Below are 20,916 nucleotides of genomic sequence, written 5' to 3'. Positions count from 1 at the left end.
TTGGTTTGTTCTTTCTTCCATTTCTTGCATTTTTTGGTTTGCTTTTTGTTCCATTTCTTGGATTTTGTGCTTTGTTTCTTCTTCCATTTCCTGCCTTTTTTGGTTTGTTTCTTCCTCCATTTTTTTCATTTTTTGCTTTGTTTTTTCTACCATTTCTTGCATTTTTTGCTTTGTTTCTTCTTCCATTTCCTGCCTTATTTGGTATGTTTCTTCTTCTAATTCTTGCATTTTTTGCTTTGCTTTTTCTTCCATTTCTTGCATTTTTTGCTTCATTTCTTCTTCCATTTCGTGCCGTTTTTGGTTTGTTTTTTCTTCCAATTCTTGCATTTTTTGGTTTGTTTTTTCTTCCATTTCTTGCATTTTTTGGTTTGTTTTTCTTCCATTTCTTTGAGGGATTTTCCAATATCCTCTTTTAGGGCCTCTATCATTTTCATGAAAGTGCTTTTAAGATCGTTCTCTTCTGCTTCCTTCGCGTTGGAATATTGGGGTCTTGCTGGTGTGGAGTCTCTAGAATCTGGCGGTGTCATATTTGTTTTTCTGTTGCTGACTGTGTTTTTGTATTGTCTCTTTCCCATCTCTTCCTTTAGTGGGTGCAGAAAGAGCCCCTTCCTGGTCTGGGGACCAGAGTTCCCTTTTGGTGGGTGCTAGTAAGTCCAGTAATCTGGTGGTTCTTCTATGCCTTGTCCAAATGCTGGTCCGTGGGTAGAGAAGAAGAACAGGAATCTGGGGCGCTTAGCCTCCTACCTGGTCCCCTGGACCCTATGCTGGGTCCTGTTGTACCTGATCCGGAACAGCTACTCCCCTGGTCTCCCTGGTTCCTGTAGTTTCCTGGTCTCTTTGGTGGGAGAGAAGATCTGGAGTCTGGGGTGCTTGGCTCCCGCTGGGATTGGGAGCTCTGTGCAGTTCCCAGGCGATCTGCAGGCTCTGGAACACAGGCCGGGAAGCTGGCCTGTTTACCTGATGCTCCCGACGGGATTGGGAGCTCTGTGCAGTTCCCAGGCGATCTGCAGGCTCTGGAACACAGGCCGGGAAGCTGGCCTGTTTACCTGATGCTCCCGACGGGATTGGGAGCTCTGTGCAGTTCCCAGGCGATCTGCAGGCTCTGGAACTCAGGCCGGGAAGCTGGCCTGTTTACCTGATGATCGAAATGTCTCTTTCTATCTCATGTCTTAATAAGCAAACACAGTATTTCATGGAGTCTAGTCACTGGCATAGAAATCATTACTCATTTTCCTTATTGAGAAAAGAAGAACTAGTGTAGAGAAAAATGATATTAGAGACAATACATGCTACAAATTGTGTTGAGGATAGTTAATTTCTGTCTTAAAATAGACATGGATTTTATACAAGTATTCTCTTGCTTGAATTAGATGTCATCTCATGTTAGAAGTCAAACTGAGATTTGCTGTTTGTCAGAGGAAATAAACAAAATAAACAAAAATTGTATTTGCTGTTCCTAATAAACACATCTCACCACCACTAACAGACAACACCTAAGGTTAAAGGATGGAAAATTATACATTGTAAATTATCACAGAAACAAGAAAATGCAGTTATTCTACTAAAGTGAAGAAAAATTTCAAACCAAAAGCAATCAGAAGTGACACCCATTAAAGGAAAAATCCACAGAGAAGGTATTACGTTTTGAACATTTATGAATCAGGCATTTTGTCACATAGTTTCTCAAAAATAAATCTTATCAGATCTAAAAATCATGAATTGATACCAACAAAATGATAGTGACTTCAATAATCCATTCTTGCCAACAGTCATGTCCTCAGACAAAAACTGATTAGAAAAAGTCTGAAGTTAAATGATACACTCTTCTTTTTTTCTTACATTCTGATGATAATTTCCCTTGCTCCTCTCCTCCGAGTTCCCCACCTCCCTTCTGCCCCCTCCATCTGCATCCAATTCTCCTCTTTATCTATTAAGAAAAGGGCTGGACTCCCATGGATATTTACAAAACATGATGTAGACTTGCAACAAGACTAAACTTCCCACCTTGGATTAAAGCTGGACAAGGCAACTCAGTATGAGTAATAGGGTTCCAAAAAAAATAAAAACAGTAAAAGAGTCATAGAGAGCCCCTGCTCCCACTGCTAGGAGTCGCAAGAAGACAAAGTTACACAACTGTCACATATATGCAGGGTCCTAGGTCAGTCTCATGCAGGCTCCATGGTTGTCAGTTAAGTCTCTGTATTTTCCTGAGTGGAGGTTAGTTGATTCTGTGGGTTTTCTTGTGATGTCCTCAATTCCTCTAGGTCTTAAATCCTTCCTACCTCTCTTCTGCAGAATTCCCCTTACTCTTCCCAATGTTTGCCTGTGGGTCTCTGCATCTTTTTCCACCAGGCTGTAGATGAAGTCTCTCTGATAACTATTGGGTTAGGCACCAATATATGAGTATAGCAGAATATTGTTGGGCAATATTTTGTTGACATTTTTACTTCAGCCATATTTGGTTTTATCCTAGGCCTCTGGGCCATCTAGGCTCTGGGCCCAGTACTCCAGGCATTGTCATGGCATGGGTAACAAGGCTTGGGTAACAGGGTAGACAGGTCATTAGTTGGCCATGCCCACAATCTCTGTGCCTCCCTTATCCCAACGTATCTCATAGGCAGGACAGACCTTAGGTCAAAGTTTATGTGGCTAGGTTGATGTACCAATCCCTATACTGGAAGTCTTGCCTGGTCACAAGAGATGATAAGTTCAGGCTACATATCCATTGTTGCTATGAGTCTTATCTGGGGTCCTCCTGACATATTGCTGGGGTTTTTCTTTACACCAGATTTCTCCATGGTCCCAAAATGTTCCCCTTTACCAGTCAGCTCTTTCAGTACTCTCTCCCCTCACCTGGTCCCTCCCCATCCACCTCCAGTCCATCTGTCCACAAGATCTCTTTTATTTCCCCTTCCCAAGGAGATGTGAATGTCCTCCTCAGGTACTCCTTTTTACCTAGCCTTTCTTGGTCTGTAAATTATAGTATGGCTATCCTTTACTTTATAGTTAATTTCTACTTGTATGTGAATACATACCACATACAATGTTTATCTTTCTGGTTCTGGGTTATCTCACCCAGGATGATAATTTTTTTCTAGTTCCATTCCTTTACCTTTGAATTTCATGATCTCTTTGTTTTTAACAGTTGAATAATACTCAATTGTGTAAATATACGACATCTTCTTTATCCATTCTTCAGCTGAGGGGTTCCCATAGTTTTGAAGATGATACAAACACAGGTAGTCACATTACATGTAAGATTCTGTATACTCTTTTCCTTTGCGGCTTTTTAGACTTTGAAATGAAATATGTGGGTAAAGGTGAACTAATTTTCTCTTTCTTCTGTTATTATTTAGACTCCAGAAGAGCTTGAAGATGATTCTGACTTTGAGCAAGAAGATTATGATGTGCGTAGTCGGACAAGCGTTCAGACCGAGGATGACCAGCTCATTGCTGGGCAAAGTGCACGGGTGCGTGGCCATTCACTATTTTGGGTAACTGTCCAGGAGAGAAACTCACACAAATGGCTGGAGGAAATTTTGTAATTATTGGTGTTGGGAGCCCAGATATGTTTGGTTCAGAAGTTTGGGCACAAGTAGTACAATGAACATCCTACAACTGGGCCAACAATAGGAATTGTGGAATCAAAGTAGAAAACAAGTTAAGAGACTAAAATAAGGAGGGATAAAATAAAAAGGAAATGTGGTATTCAAAATGACTCTACCTAAAACCTGGTTTCCTTAATGAACTATAGACCTTAGTATCTTTGTTCTAAAGTCAAATGAATAAGAACATACACATGCAGAATAGAAGAAACACAGACACCATTGGCACACTGGTATATGGTATAGTGGCACAAAAATTAAATTTTTGGAGAAAGAAAAGAGAATTGTGAGATCAAGGGTGTCCCTGGCCAAATAGTAGCACCATATGCCAATATCCAGGTGCTGAGGGTGTTGCTCACTGGTAGAATGCTTGCCTATTATGCACAAGGCATTACTGACCAGTGGAACAGAAACACAGTGGCTCTGATTTTTACACAACTTTGGTTTTGATCTATAAAAGCTAATGCTAGTAGCACTTTGAGAGCTATGTATCATTTGTCAGATGTGAACCACAGATTTCCTTGACAGCATTCTTTTGAGGATTACTTGATCTTTGTGGAACATAGTAAAACATTTGCCTTATAGTAAATGCTCAATAAAGTCTAGCTGTGATCATTATCCTCATTTGAAAGAGAAGGTCCCTTCTGGCCACAGGATAGTGACATCAGTGTGTATGAAAAGGCATAGAACCTCCACTGAAAATTCACCACAGATTCTTCAATCTTGCTTAAAACATTCAAAATTGGGAAGTCATTTAGCAAGAATCTTTTGTCTGTTGGCACACCACCAAACTAATTAATAAAGCCAATTCATCTTTAAAATTAAGTAAAACCAGCATTTTTTATGTCAATGACAAAGGACAACTTTGAGTAATTCATCCAAACACTAATCAATTCCAAGTTAATTTTATTGACTGACTCTAGCTCTAGTTCCACTGATTTGTGTTCTCAAAGAACAAGATACATTATATAAGCCTTATCTTGCTTTGAGATTGCCATCTTGTGAAGATTCCTCAAATAGTTCACACTCAACAACATTAGACTCTGGATATATTTCTATTTCACACTTTATTTTTTTTACATTAGACATCAAGTCAGTGATGATGGATAGAAACAAAATTTAGATGCTTCTTCTTAATCATCATTTTTTTTCATTCTGGTATCTATTTTCAAGTGAAATATGATCAGGGTCCAAGAGAGTAAGAATGATGTTATCTTATCTACCATTTGCTAATTTGTCTTAAAGGTCCATCCCATGTTGCGAATTAATTGCAGCCAGCAGCTTTACTTCCTATGTCAGCCTCAACCAGGGACATAGAATTATGGCAGCTAAGATGGGAATAACAGGGCATATCAAATGGCTAAGGCAATAGATGGTTGAACTTTGGACAACCAGTGCTTGACTTTCTTTAGAACTGTATTAGAAGTCAACTTTGTGTTTGATATAGGTGTTGCATCTTCCAAGCAGTCTTTACTGATAATGGCAGTATTTTTTATTTTTAATCATAAAAATATTCCTTTCTGAAAATGACAAGTAAAAGGAGGTTAAACTGAAAAATTAACTTTTAGCACCTTCTTCCAATATTGCTCTCAAATGTCAGATAGATGATTTTCCTCTTATACGGCATTTTCTGCTGCTTTTGTTCAGTGTTCACAGGGCTGTGCCTAGGTATGGTTATATGGCATGTATACTCACTGTGTGTGTCAGAGGAGGTGTTTGAATTCCACTCCTGGTATCATTTCCTCTCCCAGTTTCCCTTCTGTTGCTGTGAGAAAATACTTGATAAAAAACAACTTAGAGGGAGAAAGGTTTCTTTTAAGTCACTATTCTAAGTTATACTCTAATCTTTGTGTAATAGTTAAGGCAGGACACTGAAGTAATTAGTCACATCCACAGTCAAGATCCGAGAGAAAATAAATTTATGCATGTTTGTTGACCACCCAGTTTTCTATACTCCTCTACATTCCAGGTCCCCAAACCAGGTGTTGACCACTTTGAGGCTAGGCCTTGCCATCTCAATGGATACAATGAGACATGCATACAGGCCAACTTGATCTAATAACTAGACAGCCCCTTATTAAGAAACCTCTTCCCAAGTAATGATAGATATATTAGTTGGTAATTACAGGTTACCATCACAGTGACAAACAGATTTCTATGCCATAGTGACATTAGAAGAGCTGCATTACTAAGTATTTTCCAGAATTTGTTCTACATCACTCTATATATTGTTCTACAGTGATAAAAGTGGCAGTGTTTTTGGTAGCTTCTCAATGAGATGATTCAATGTTGAAAACCAGGATTATCCAAGGAAGTATTATGGGAGGGTTTGCTTGCATTAGTGGAAGGAATATCTCAGCTTTCCAATTCAAACAGTAAGACTGGAGGTCATCATACCCAGCTGCTTAACTATTTACATTGAATATTCAACTTTAAAAGCAAGTGTGTAGAAATATCCTCTTGAGATTTTAACTCCTTTTATAAATTTTCTTCTACTTGAAGCCCTGGTACTGAATTCTGTTCTTTGCCTCAGAAAGTGATTCTTGCCAGTTCAGGAACCATTGTATTTTAAAGGTAGACATTGGGACATGTACCTGGAGATTTAGATTGATGAAGAGTTTTGATCCCTTTGAATGGCTGCTATTCTGTATCAATATGTGTACTTTGAACTCAATAGGAAGAATTTATTAATCACACAAATTAAGTGATTGTCTGTCCAGAGCAAGGGCAGGGAACCTGTGACAAAAGTCCTTCTGGATTCTGGGCTCTGATGTTCTCAGTTTGGAACCCAAACCAGCCAGATGTACAGTCTGGGGAACTGTCTACTATGGATTGAGGCTACAGAAACTAGCAGGAACTTCTGGTGATCACATCATAGCAACAGGAAAGCTGATTGTCTCCCTTCCTCCTGGCCATGAAAATAATTTTTCTCATGTTGCCTTAGTTTGAAGGAGTGAACAATTATATGCTATATATTTCACATTGGATTTGATTTTAATGTAGCCAGCCTTCTATTTTATTTTCTATCTAGAATGGCTTTAATGTGTTAACATTTCAAACTGCTGAGTTACATTGATAAGACCTAATTAAAACTCATGTGTTGAATTTTAATTTGATTAACTTGCAAATTTTGCAGTTGTGATCTACTGTTTATAGATAACCTTTTTTTAAATTCCAGTTTCAGAAAAGGTCAATAATGAATTTTTAAAAGCCAAGAGCATTTTAAGAATATTCAAGAAAAGCCTTGAGCTCATCGACATCTACACAGCAGCCAAGGCAAATGTAATGACACTTGCACTCCAGTCACACCCCATTAAATGCATTATGCAGATCCAGCACCCCTCCATTCAAAATAACACCTTCACTTGCAAATCTGCTTTGAAGAGGCCAGTCTTTCCTCTGGAATGTGTCCTCGGAAAATGCTTGTTATTTCTGGTGACTTCTCTTGAGTGACATTGATCCTTTGAGCAGAAAGATGTTCAGGCAATCTGTCAGAGGACACTGAGCTTCTGCCTGAGCTGGAAGTCAATGCTCTACTTCTGGGAAGCAGTTCTGGGAATCAGAGATGGGACAGCAATGTAAATTAGAGAACAAGGGGCTGGAGGGCTGGAGAAATGACTACTCTATTAAGACTATTTGTTCATCTTCCAGAGGATTTAAGTTCAGTTCCCTATACTCCTGTTGGATGCCTACTAGTTCCTGGAACTCTAGAGTCAGAGGTATCCAATACCTTCCCTGGCCTCTGGAGAAACTTCTACATAGTTGTATAATGCTGCACCCAGACAAACACATACAAATAATTAAAAGCAAAATGATTTAAATTGCTTACACAAATTAACAGAGTTCCAGGTATGGTGCACATATTTTCAATTCCAGCACTGGGGAGACAGAGGCAATGTTCTTTGAGACTTCAAGCCCACATACTGACTTCCACATTAGTCAGGCATATATAGTAAGATCTGCCTTAAAAAGAAAACAGAAAAAAAATTAGAAAGAAAGTCAAGGTCATTTATATTTAAATGCTAATTTAAACAAAGGAGATTCAAATGCTATAGTTGACAGGAAAGTGCCTATCCTCCAATGCCCACATTTATTGTTTTGTGCATGAAATTTAGTATGTTGTTTCTCACTTGGGACCTGAATGTACAGTCTACAGTCTGCTAATCATCCTACTGGTTTTTGTTTTTTTATAGATAGGTAGCTAGTGAACAAATTTAATAATGGTTCTGAGGATTTGTGTTGCCTAAATGAAACCTGAGTATCTCTCTTTTTTTTTTTTGTGAAAAACCTGGGTGAATCAAGGAGATAGGGGTACTTCAGATAAAAAAGTACATATTTAATTTCTTTCAGTTGAAGCCAAATGGGAAATTCAGGGTCTTTTTTTTAAACATGGTACCACAATAAAAGTTTGTCAAGGCTCTTTCTACACTATGAATCTTAAGTTTATAGAAATACTTTAAAATGTTTCCAAACATAGAATGTTAGATATTTTACCAGCACATTTCTATCAGTCTTGCTTCTACTTTATGTGAATATAGAGACCCATACTACATATGGTTCATGGGTACATGCATTAAAGTGAGTTTTAGTTTACACAATATAAACCTATACTCTCTAAAATTTCATGTATCTATGCATGAAAGTTTACTTGGTGCGATTCTGTAAGAAGGTACATCATCCAGGTTCTCATGAATTCAAGCTAACATTTCTTTGGCCCAGCATAAGGGTACATGGCTTGGTAGGCAGAACTGGGCTTTCAACTGCCTTTGTACCTCTGAACTGAGGTCTTCATACAAATTATATATAGCTGTATGGTGATGTTCTTGTACACACTTGTGAAGATTGTTGCTGGCCTATCACCTCTGTTTGAGTTCTCATTCTCCAAATTATGAATTGTGTTAGGGATTTAATTAATCTACATGGGTCTAGGTACTATCACTATTGAATGCAGGTAATTTATTAGAATAGTTACATAATTAAATTGTTTGGTACACATAAATCTCAGACATATGTAATTTTGCAAGGAATTATATGTGTATTATATTTATCTATAGTCACACAGGCCCTGGGACTATCAAGTTCTTTGTTGTTACTAAAATAAGGGTAAGTAGAAAGCAACCTAATGACTGAAATGATGTCAGAATAGCTGTTGACTTCTGATTTTCTTCATGATGCTGTGATAAAACACTGACCAAAAGCGCCTTAGTGGAGGGAAAGGTTTATTTGGCTTACAACTTCTGATCCCAGTCCGCGCATCACTGAAGGAAGTTAGGGCAGGAACTTGGAGGCAGTCCTGTTGGCTATTCTTCACTTGCTTTGTGTGACATTAACTTACTCCATAGCCAAGTAAGTGGGAGCCATGGAAGAAGCTACTAGCTAGTTGGTCCATTAACAGACTTGTGCTCAGATAGTTCTCATATACAGTCTGAACCACTTACCTAGGAATAGCATCATCCACACTTGTTTTGGACTTTCTAAATCAATTATCCAGACAATCCCAGACAGAACACTTACAGGTCAGTATAATTCAGTCAGTTCTTCAACTGTGACTCTACTCAGGCAGAGGACTTTAGGCTGTATCAACTAGACAGATTGAACCAACCTCCTTTCACTTCTTTTTGTGGACTAAACAAGCAGGCATCTAGAATAACTTCAGTTGCTCATGTTACAAACATTGGATCCCCCCAATCACACAGCTTTGGTCTCTCTTTGGAGAATTCATGAAGAGTTATCCAAAGACCATGTCTGTGAATCATTTTGCAAGTGGTCATGGGAGAATGTCGCACAATGAGGACAAACATATCAATTGAATCATGGTACAAAAATAGTGTTTAAACAAGTTTGATTCTTATAGTAGTTATGTTCTATAAGTCACTCATGAATATTTAAACAAGCAATTACCTAATTTTTGCTTGTAAGAGAAATACAGGGATAGGTTGTTGAGAGATGCAAATTAAAATGTGTTTTCTTCATCTGATCAACACATTACCATATTTCAAGGGTGTTTCTGTACAAATAACTTATATTGTTTATCAGTGACATTGAACACAAGGCAAACAACATTAATGCATACTCCACATAGCCTATCTAGCTCATGATATATTTTCTAAGATACAAATAATAGCCGCCTTGTGCTTAGGGATACTTGACATCATGCCTAGGAACTATTTTGCACGGGGGTATCACCAGTTCAAATAGCACAAAGATTTGAAAAAATGTAGCACTAAGTAGAAGGAAAAATGGATGCTTGCTTCCAGTTGGAGAGCTGATTGAAGGCAGAGGATGGCTTTGTTCACCATCATTTGGGAATGCACACATTGGTGACTCAGAGTTTTGTACCTCTTGCAACATTTGCAAGTGACTGAAGAAGTGCTTCAAGTATTGATTTGGGGTTTACAAGTATATTTAAAAGAATCAGCAAATTTGCAAATGAAGAGGCTGTGAAACAGCAAGAAGACTTCTTCACTTTCTTCAACATTCCCTTACCCAGCAACTTCTGAAAATCAACCTTTGCTTTCTAGTCTCATTCAGCTCCAGCAGCCCCAATCTCCGAAAATCTGAGCACCCAAATTCTCTGACACTTAAAACACACAGAATATTGATGTTAAGCTCAACACTTTGATAAATTCTCTCAGTATCTGGGAGATTTAGACTAGGGACATTCTTCCAAATCTAAATGTTTTCTGTGTAAGCATCTTGGATATGAGATATTTCAGTACCTATGTGTATCCAAAGGCTTTCCAAAGAACCATGGGCATCCAGGAAGATGAGGAAAGAAGGCTAACATGGAAGACACTATCCCCACAATTTTCTAAAAAGGGAATAATTTTCTTGTTTGTATGTCAGTTTTCCATTGTTGTCTTCATTTCTACTCAAAAAAGCCTTTCCATCCCACTCTACTTGGATGCTCAAATATTGTTTAAAATTCTTTTCCTTCCCAGCAACAGAAGGATTTTTTTCTTTTTCCCTTCTCTGAATAGCTTTCAGTGTTGAAAGAGGTGCATTCTTTCATCTGGTAAAAGTTTCCTGAGACAAAATATAAAAATTGTTAAGAATAGATTCTTTTGAACAAACATATGCCATCAAAGAGACAGGGGAGTTCTGCTACAGTCAGTGTGCCTACACTTTTGGGTATCTCTGTATCATTTATATAATGGAGGGGGGCAGGGAACTGGAGGACCTGACCAGCCTGTCCTCTTGGCCTGGCTGCAATGGAGAAGACATTTATTTTCTAGAATGATGGGCATCCTATAAGCCTTATCAGTCTTTCTCTGCCATCCACAGGAAGCAGAGTTAACATGTTGTTCTTAATTCCTTCATCACCATTAGTCATGCTTCTCCCCCTGTAACCCACACAGGCCATCATGGCACAACTACCACAGGAGGAGAAAGCAAAAATAGCCGAGCAGGTAGAGATTTTCCACCAAGAAAAAAGCAAGCTGGATGCTGAAGTGGCCAAGTGGGATGACAGCGGCAATGACATCATTGTGCTGGCCAAGCAGATGTGTATGATCATGATGGAGATGACAGACTTCACAAGGTGAGACCTAGACATATGGAGATGTCCCTCCCTGTTCTTGCTAAACCCACGTGTGACACTGGTTATTCACAGGAAAGCCTGATGAAATGTTAAAGTGCTATACCAAAGAAAGGTGGAGCTCTTAGTATTTACACTTAAAAGTCAAAGTGTTCTTCTGCTCATGGAAGAGAAGATCAGATTCATTCTTTAAAAATTATTATTGTTTAGTCATCTATCATAAAACAATCATAATAACAAAGCCCAAATATTGGGTAACTCATTTGTGTTCTGTACTGGGCTTAAATATGTTAAAGTACTGTTCTGCAAATACTGTTTTGTTAATTATCTGTTGGAAAGATATGTACATGTTTGCATGTACACATATTTGTTTCATGTGTGTGTTCTAATAGCACACACATATTTCATGGTAGTATAGCAGAAGTTATGTCCAACAGCTGAAGAAGACAAAATACTTACAGGGAAATTAAAAATGGTGTGAATCTTGTTTCACTTTCCTCTGAGCAGCCTTTCTTATCTTATAGGTTAAGAAGTAGCCAGCATTCTGACAGGAGCCTTTGCTTCACTACAAGTCATGCGTGCTTCTGTCATTGCCTTGTGTTTTCTTAGGAGGGTAGTGGCAACCCTCTCTGCCCTTCTGGGCTACATAAAGAGCAATCAGATGCATAAAAAACCACAGGGGAAAGGCCCCTCAGTTCTGAAGGAGAAGATAAAGTGGTATGGAGAAAATCATTAGCTTTCTTTGCAAAAGGATAGAAAACCATTCACAATCTTCTCAGGAGAGAATTTACTCCCAAAGCGAGATACAAGGAGATATCATGCCAAACACATTTAAAGCATCCCACATTCTGACCTCTCTCTCTCTCTCTCTCTCTCTCTCTCTCTCTCTCTCTCTCTCTCTCTCTCTCTCTCTCTCTCTCTCTCTCTCTCCCTCTCCATTCTCTCTCTCTCTCTCTCTTTCTTTTTTACCGGTGTTTGCTCCCTACTTGACAGCCAATGGGATTGGAGCTGTTCACCTGTTTCTGCCTCCCTTTTGCCATCGGCATGTTAGGCTGGGATTACAGATGCACTTGTTTTGCATTTGGTATTACATGGGTGGCTTCTTGGTGATCTGAATCCCTGTATTTAACATTTTATAAAAATTGTTTTACCTACTGAGTCATCTGCATAGATACAGATTTAATTTCCAATTTTTTTGTTTTTCCATCAAAATTCTGTAACCTTAGGTTATTTTACTTGATACTACATAAGGGTAGAACGTGATCCAAGAGTAATGCTACATTATAAGCTAGTATTATGTCACATTTTATGCATATATATATATACAAGTGCACATACATATTTTCAAAAGAAGAATTAATAGACAACTAATTTTAGTGTAACTTATTAACATATGTAAAAATACCTAAGATAAGATCATGCAAGGCATATACCAATGCCAGTATATCATGTAATGAGTGAGAACATTTTTAGTAATTGTTGACTGCTTCTAATAAGGAAAGGTAAGAATTGATTATAGGTTTTAATAAAACACAGAACATGGCTGTGTCGTCCCCCTTTACCCTTTACCTCTGGCAAATATGTACTAACGACATTACTTGGCTCCTTTTCCAAATCTTTGAAAATTGTTTTTGATTCTAGCAAAATGATTTCAGTGTTAGGATTGTGACCTTCGAGAGCTTTAAATGTCATCATATTCATTCAAAGTTCAAGTTTGTACATTTAGTTAGTCTCCTTCAGCTTCACAAATGTATTTCTCACATACAAAATAATATCGGGGGGAAAGTCCGAGTCATTATTTAAGTCTGGATTGTCTACAAATCAGACGGTGGTGGCGGCCTCAGTCATTGCTTCCCGGGGCCCACGATGACTTCATTTGCTTGCTTTCAACATTTTATTAGTGTTTTATCTGATGGATATTATGCAACCCATTAATAACATCAGTGGAACAAATAATCTCATTAGTTTGAAGTGAATAATGAATCCAGTCACGTTGCTAGTTTAGATCAGGAGAACATTTTGTAATTTGCATTATATATACTGTGGTCAAGGAAGATAAATACCTTTGAGGGATCTTGTTCAATGATGTTGAATAACACAGATGTTTTATTAGTCAAAGCATCATTTTAAAAGTGAAAAGAAAGCTGGTTCTATTTCTACAGAGTTCACATAATAATTTTTGGTACTGATCTGAATAATGAAGTGTCCAGCCTGCTGCTGGTTATTTGTCCTAATGCCTGATGAGCTCTCTGTTTCCTAAACACACACACACACACACACACACACACACACACACACACACACACACTCACATGCACACATGTTTCTGTGTGTGACTACTAAAAACAGAACAATGGAAAGGTATGGCCTGACAGTGCAGCCCAGGAGGCCTAGACTTGCTGTCATTGTCATCTGTGTGTTCTCATTCTGAGCAAGGCAGCACTTGACTGGTCTTTCTCTGTGGCCTCTCATCTGAGTTTACCACATTCAGCCTTGTTTATTATCATTACTGAAATTGCATTTTCCACTTTTTAAAGAGTGATTGTAGTTTTATAGAGCTAAACATATATAATTACCATTTTCTATTATTTAAAATTTGTATATAGTTGATAAGAAACTGAAGCTTGACTCCTCTATTCAAGTGTTTAAAAGGTATGCAGGTCCACAGTCACCATTCATTTATTTTTCTGTGGTGTCATTCATGCCACTGACTAACTCATTGAGTCCACTCTGTTATTAAAAGGAAGAAGTACTGCCTTGTTATCCATACACTATCTTCTTCATGGAGGAGAAGGGGCCCATTGGGTCTTACATTACTTTCTTTTCATTGGCTCTTTTCTTTAATCTTATGGGCAAAGGCTGAAGCACCATCCCTCAAACAGCAAATGCATGCTTCTCCTGTCATATTGAGAAACTGCCATGTACCAGTCTTGTGTCACCCAACCAAGATTCATGCAGACATTCTTCGTTCAGCCTTAACTGAATAACGAGAGTCAAAGTACTCGGTAAACATCAGCATAAAGAGAAGAAACTGGGGATGGGGTGCAAACCAGCAGGACATAAGCAATTGTAAAAAACTGAACAATGAACTGAAAATTCACATAACACTTCCAAACTTTGTTCTGCTTTAGTTCAGGAGCTCACTCCTTAGGCTCAGTGAGCCCAGCTAGCATTTCAATGTCAATCCTTCCTCTCCTCTTTTCCTGCTGAAACTTGCACATAGAGACAACTATTCAATTTGCTTGCCTCAAAACTTTTCTTCTTTCCACTGGACCAAACCTCTTTGAATCTGCCCTTCAGTTTCTGCCTTTTTGTCACCTTTGGCCATCTGTTTCTGGTTTGTACTTCAATTTCTTCACCTGAACAGTTCACCTACAATAGTTGAACTCACGATTCTTGGGTCCTTCCCAACTTGTCAGGATTTTCTAGATTCAGAAAGTCATTTCTTTATGGAAACTCATGCTGCACCTGATGTGGCAAGCATGTGTGTGCATGCATCCTGCATTGGTGGACATGGAAAGATATGTTTAGGTTATCAGTTCTCTCCTTCCAATTTGTGTTCCAGGGTTAGAATTCAGGTCATGTGGCTTGGAATTCAGACTCCTTTATCCACTAAGCCATGTAGCTGGTCCTGGGAAAATTTCCTAGAGCATTTTTGTCTTTGGAAACTAGTCCCAAAGAGGCTTATATGATTCTACACATTTGCAAATACCCTCATTGCCCTTTCTTACTAGAGAGGTACATATAATATTAGCAAACAAGATGTGTTGAGAAGGCTACAGAAAAAGAAGCCCTTTAAACGTGGATGAATTCTGAGTTAGAATTCTGAGTACTGAACACTTCGCTCACAATGTACTGATACACTGCTTAAGACTCACAAGCAGTTTTTTATAAAAATAAATGCAAATTAGTTGGCAAATGGGAGCTCACAGCACTAAAGTAATAGTTTTCCCAGTTTTACTCTCTTTTTTGAGTGACCACTTCTTGGGAAAGACTCCAAATATTGGTCTTTATGTACAAATCACTGTACTTAAGTGAAAGATGTTACAAGATTTTATCTAGCAGAGAAGCAATAGATTCTATTTCTAAGAACACTGACGACATGTTCTAGGTGAGACAATAGAATGACTCCCACATTCAGAGATACAAGGTTTCCTAAAACACCCTTTCAAACTCCCCCGCTATAGACTTGACTCTAAGGTACAGAAACCAGGGTGTGTGTTCTCATTTTGAGATAGGGTGCTATGAACATTAAGGTAACATATGTCTCTGTCACATGTCTTCCAGTGATGGTAATAATAACTTTGAAATCTTAGCAATTTCCTAGACCAGTTTTCTTTCTTTTTTCTTCAGTTTTGCTTTTCTGGTTATTTGTTTTTGATTCAGTACTATGCAGATGGCTATAACTTTTATTGTCTACTACAGTATCCATTAGCTAAACATGGTTGTTTAAATTGTTTTTGATTGTTATATGCATCATAAAGTTTACTATGATAGTAATTGTTTAAGTAGACAGTTTTGCCACATTAAGTACACTGGTGTATATCCATCACTTACTATACATTTTCATCTTCCATAAACATGTATCCAGTTGCCTGCTAACTGCCAATCACCTGCTCACCACAATCCCACAAACCACCTGAAAAATAAACATTCTGTCTCTGTAGCATTGACCGATCTATGAGTCAAATAAGAGGCATAGTTCCTAACTATCTTTTTGCAACTGGCTTCTTTTGTAGAAAGCAAGGGTTTCAGAGTTCATCTGTGTTGTCACAGCACAAAAATGTCTTTCCTTGTTAAGGTTGAAAAATATCCTGTTAAAATGGTGGTAGAGCTTATGTTTTCTCTACTCATATATTAATGGATTTTTAGTCCTTCTTCCCTTGGGTATTTTGAATATAGGCTGCTGGGGACACAGAGAAGATACATTATTTTGAGTCCTTGCTTACAGAGAAATTGGGAGATATACAATATTTTAAAATTTTGAGGGAATCATCAAACTAGTTTCTGAGGTTCCTGCATCATTTTACACTTGTACCAGTAATCAGTAAGGGTTCTACCTCTGTTATACCAAACAGAGGCATTTTATGTGTTTTTTTTTTCAGTAGAAGTTCTCCCAATGGGTACAAGGAGGATTAGCTTTGTAGTTTTAAGTTTCATTTCTCTACTGACCAGTGACATTGTATGTTGTCTTTTTCTGTGCATATTTGCCATTATGGTCTTTTAAGACGTATCTATGATAATATCTTACCCTCTTTTAATTGAATATTTCTGTTTCTTCTATTCTTTTATGTATTATGAATATCTACTCCATATTAAATAATAAGATTCACAGATATTTTGAGAGTTTCAATTCAATATCCATTGAAAATAAACTTTGATGATAAACTTTTAAACTTAAGGTCAAGTTTATTTTTTCTTCAGTTAATTGTGCTTTTTTAAATGATACCCAAGAAATGCCTGCCAGACCAAATGCTGTGAGTGCTTACACACATTGTTTTCCTTATGGTTTTATACTTTAGCTTTATGTTTAATACTGATCAGTTTTAGGTTGAATGTTTTGCTGATTGTTGCACAGTTTCTCTAGAACCATTTATTGAAAATACTCATTGCTTCATTAAGTGGTCTTGCAACCCTGTGGGAAACCACTTGTTCATACATTTGAAGTCTTATTTCTGAACATAATCCTGTTCCATTTGTCTCTATTTCTGCCTTTGAGTCAGTACTATGCTCTTTTGTCTACTGTACATTTGTGGTAAGTTTTTTTAAACAGAAACTATGAGGATTTAAGCTTTTTTCCTTCTGCCAAATTGTTTTGGCTACTTGAGATTCCTGGTGAATTTAGGATATTTCATTTTCTTTTGGCAAAATATACCACTGGAATTTTGATACGGATTGCTGTTCATATGTAGATTAATGTTTGTGGGATGATTTTCCTTGTGGCACCTGAGTTTCTTCTGGCCCTGATTAATACAGCATTGAACATATAAGTCTGATGCCTTCTTAATTACTTTACTCCTTTATTATTTTTGGTGCCTATTTAGTGGAGTTTTAAAAAAAATTACTTGAGTTCAGAGGATTGAACACAGAGCCTTATTCATACTGGGCAGACAGTAACATCTGAACTATGACCATCCTAATTTGCTTTATCAATTCCATTTCATGGTTGTTTTTACTTAGTGCCAATAAACATAACTGTGTTTTCTTGTGACTCAATTCTCTTAGGTTTCCAGCCTGCTTCTGTCTGAGAACAGGTATCGTTTAGGAGTGACCCTTAGTCTTCCATCCTGAGTGTAAATGCTCCACTTAAAAATGAGTGTGTTACCATAAAATATTTATTTGTCCTTTTTTATGACCCTTCCTGACCCACCATCAATAGTCTAACTACAAGAGTTCAAACTGAACCTTTAGTGTAGACGCTGGAATCTTACATATTTGTTTATCATTGTGCTGTTCACACATTGAGTGTGTGAGCTATAGTCACTTGTGTAATAAATAATCATACTGTGTTTTCACTTTGGCCACAAGATGAGCATTTGAGCCTCAAGCAAGTACAATGTCTCTAGAGATACTCTTTACTAACATAACATTTTTATCAGTTTTTTAAAAAATTATTTAATGTTTAGGAGACTTTTTGTGAAATCCTTTGGAATTATATACATATTAAATATGATTGTATGTATCTTTTTGTGTTTGTGATGTGTATACCTGGGTGAGTTTACATGCACCACACACATGTGAGTGCCCACAGATGCCAGAAGAGTGTTTAAGATCCCTTGGAACTGGAGTTAAGGCATGCTCCACTTCGAAATTCTTGAAGTAAACAAATGTGCATTTCCTTGGCAATGGAAAATAAACCAAATCCTAACCTGTTAGCGACTTTGTTTAGATAAAGGCAAAGGCTATCAGGTATCATCCCAGAGTAAAACCTCACAAAAGATTTTCTACAGTCTGAAAGAAATACATAACATGCTAACATATTTAAGTAATGGCAGTTTCTTTATTTAAGCTTTCCTTAAAATAATAATGGAAAAAATACAACAAAAAGGAAGGAAGCTACTCAGAGATAATAAAAACACTGTCAGAAACAAGAGCCAGACTGTCACACAATCTTTACCTCATCCACATTATATAAAATTTCACATGTGGAGTCTCATTCAGTTTGCCCTTGAAAAATCTTAGTGGCTAGTGAAAAATCAGTGAATGTATTCTCTGGAGTACTCAGTATGACTACACTTAACTGAAATACCCAAGTTTGGAACTTCCTGTGTGTGTGCCTCAAAAGTAATATGAACTTCTCTTTTATTTCCAGATATTAATACAGAAAAACAAATTCCAAAATGAGAACTGGGGTAAAGCTAAACAACACATACTTCATTAACATTTACCTGATGGAAACCATTTTAAGTCTTGCATTTTGTAATATTACATAACAATTGTGGTTATTGTTCTCTTCTTAGAACCATATGTTGTCTAAATAAATCACTTCCGAGTAGCTTTCCCCTGGGTATCATCTCATTTATAACAGAGGAAAGCAATTCTTGTGTCTCATAAGTGCACTGAATTTTATATAGATAGACAGAAACAGAAAATCTAATCTTATAAAAACTAAGGAAATTTAATTTGCAAATAACGAAGGATAAACATGTTCAATCTATTCTTTACTTACCTCCCAAGAAAGTAGAAATTCATATGCTCTGTTTATTTAAAGGTCCACGTTGCAGCAACATTTTCCCTCCTTTTAAATCAACACTTAAAATTAAATGGGCAAGTTGATTGAGTAATATAATGTTTAATTGCCTACCTAATTGAAAACCATATGTGAAAATGTTGGGGTGCTGCAAGCATAAGGGTATTTACAATCCTAGTGTTTAGTGTAATTGTTCACATACCAGTACCAGAAACATAGAATACATGATATTATGAACATTGCAGTTTCTGAAATTCTAGTCAAACATTCCCACATTATGTTTCAGAAAGAAGTGCTTCTCAAGGTACCATCTGGGTTTGAGTTAAATAATATGAAAGTGCTGGGCACAGTATGGATGGCTATGCATCTGCACTTAGCTGGTTTAGACTCTCTATTTTAGAATTCATTACTTGCAACCTGTGTGGATGAGTGTGACAGTTGCTGTTAACTGGTAACTTGACAGTCTTTGGAATCACATAGGAAACAGGCCCCCCAGGCATATTTGTATAGGGTTGTCTTGATTAAGATTGGTCTCTGGAGATGTCTGTGAGGGGTTATCTTGATTCTGTTAATTGATATGGAAAGAGCCACCTTAATTACATGAGGGCCCATTCCCTGAATACAGCATTCTCGCAAATGCAGAAAGTATCCTGAGGCCTAGTATATAACTATAATTCCCTGCTACGAGGCTGTGATTGCAATGTGACCATGTGCTTCATATATGCACAATAAGGTGTTGTGTATGACAGCAACTGGCACAGAAAAACCAATAGGTACTGAAGTCCCTTCCTCTTGTGATGATGATCTTAACTGACTAATGTTGAAAAGTAGTAGAAGGATAAATGTGACTGTGTATATGAAATTAGGAGGACCCCCCAATACACACAAGGAAACATGGTACGTTATCAATGTGGAGATTTGGGTGAGTTAAGGCAACATTGAAACTTCCTATTTAAAAATTTTATTTAAATAACTTTTTCATTTATTTTACATACTAACAACAGTTTCCCCTCCCTCTGCTCCTCCTGGTCATCTCCAGTCCCTTGCTTCCCATCTATTCCCCTAACATTGAAATTTTCAATAGTGGGACCAGACAACATTAAATACAGAACTATCATCTTGTACCAACAATGCTTTAGGTTTGTGTGTAGCCAGTTGAATTCTAATTTTGTTGCATAATTTTTCAGAGGCAAAGGCCCTTTGAAAAATACATCTGATGTCATTAATGCTGCCAAGAAGATTGCAGAAGCAGGCTCTCGAATGGACAAATTGGCCCGTGCTGTAGCTGATCAGGTAATACAAAAAGAAGAGGGGGGATTAATTAGCACCAGCATTCTGGTACCAGTTTTATGCACCCCATTAAATAATCTTGCAAAATGCATTTGGAAATAGTTTCTAATATTTTACACACTGTCCTCTGCTGAGGCTGAACTCCTGTCAAAAGTACATTTAACTGAGTAGATGCACCAAAGGCTTAAGGAGTGGCAGATTAAACCAACTTTTCCATTCAGAAAACCAATCTTTTAACACAGTGAGGGAGGCAAAACAAGATAAGGCAGATATCCCTGGACCACATTCCTGAGATGGCATTGCCCAGTGGGCCCTCCCACATTAACCAGTAATCAAGAAAATGCCAGACAGGTTTGCCTACAGGCCAATTTGATGGGGATATTTCCTCAATAGAAGCTCTCTTCTCTCAAACGACTTGAGCTTTTGTCAAGTTGACAAAAAGCTAACCATGTGGTAGTAAGAAAGCATGACTCCAATTCTTAGCACTGATCTTGCTATAAGACAGACAAATTCATGTAACCAAGAATAATATAGATTTCAACCATATTTTTACTCAGATAAATAACAGAAAATGAAATCCTCAAAGCCTCACCTGTGTATTCACAGGCTGTCCAGTTGAAGCTTTGTCTGTCTCACATAGAATATTTGATTATATTTCACCAATTTTCATTCAGGCTGGCTTGAACTAGAACTTTAAAATCCATCTCTGTGTCTTGCTGCTGGAACATTTCTTGCAATGGTACATTAGGCAGTAGACATTTCTAGATAACTGATTATCTCTTCAAGCTGCAGTT

At 37.6% G+C, this 20,916-nt stretch overlaps 1 protein-coding gene across 4 annotated transcripts in view; it reads left to right on the top strand.

Moving 5' to 3' along the window:
- Nucleotides 1-20,916, top strand: part of Ctnna2 (catenin alpha 2) — a 1,132,589-nt gene that overhangs the window by 1,070,764 nt on the left and 40,909 nt on the right. For all 4 annotated transcript variants that reach the window (XM_005078277.4, XM_005078278.4, XM_040738184.1 and 1 more), the window contains exons 14-16: nt 3,357-3,470; nt 10,964-11,145; nt 20,020-20,125. In XM_005078277.4, coding sequence (XP_005078334.1) covers nt 3,357-3,470; nt 10,964-11,145; nt 20,020-20,125 — 402 coding nt within the window. The remainder of the gene's footprint in view (nt 1-3,356; nt 3,471-10,963; nt 11,146-20,019; nt 20,126-20,916) is intronic.

This window comes from Mesocricetus auratus, unplaced genomic scaffold (genome assembly GCF_017639785.1).
Source record: "Mesocricetus auratus isolate SY011 unplaced genomic scaffold, BCM_Maur_2.0 Super-Scaffold_100676, whole genome shotgun sequence".
NCBI classification, from domain to species: Eukaryota; Metazoa; Chordata; class Mammalia; order Rodentia; family Cricetidae; genus Mesocricetus; species Mesocricetus auratus.
This window is presented reverse-complemented; position numbering and strand designations above follow the sequence as displayed.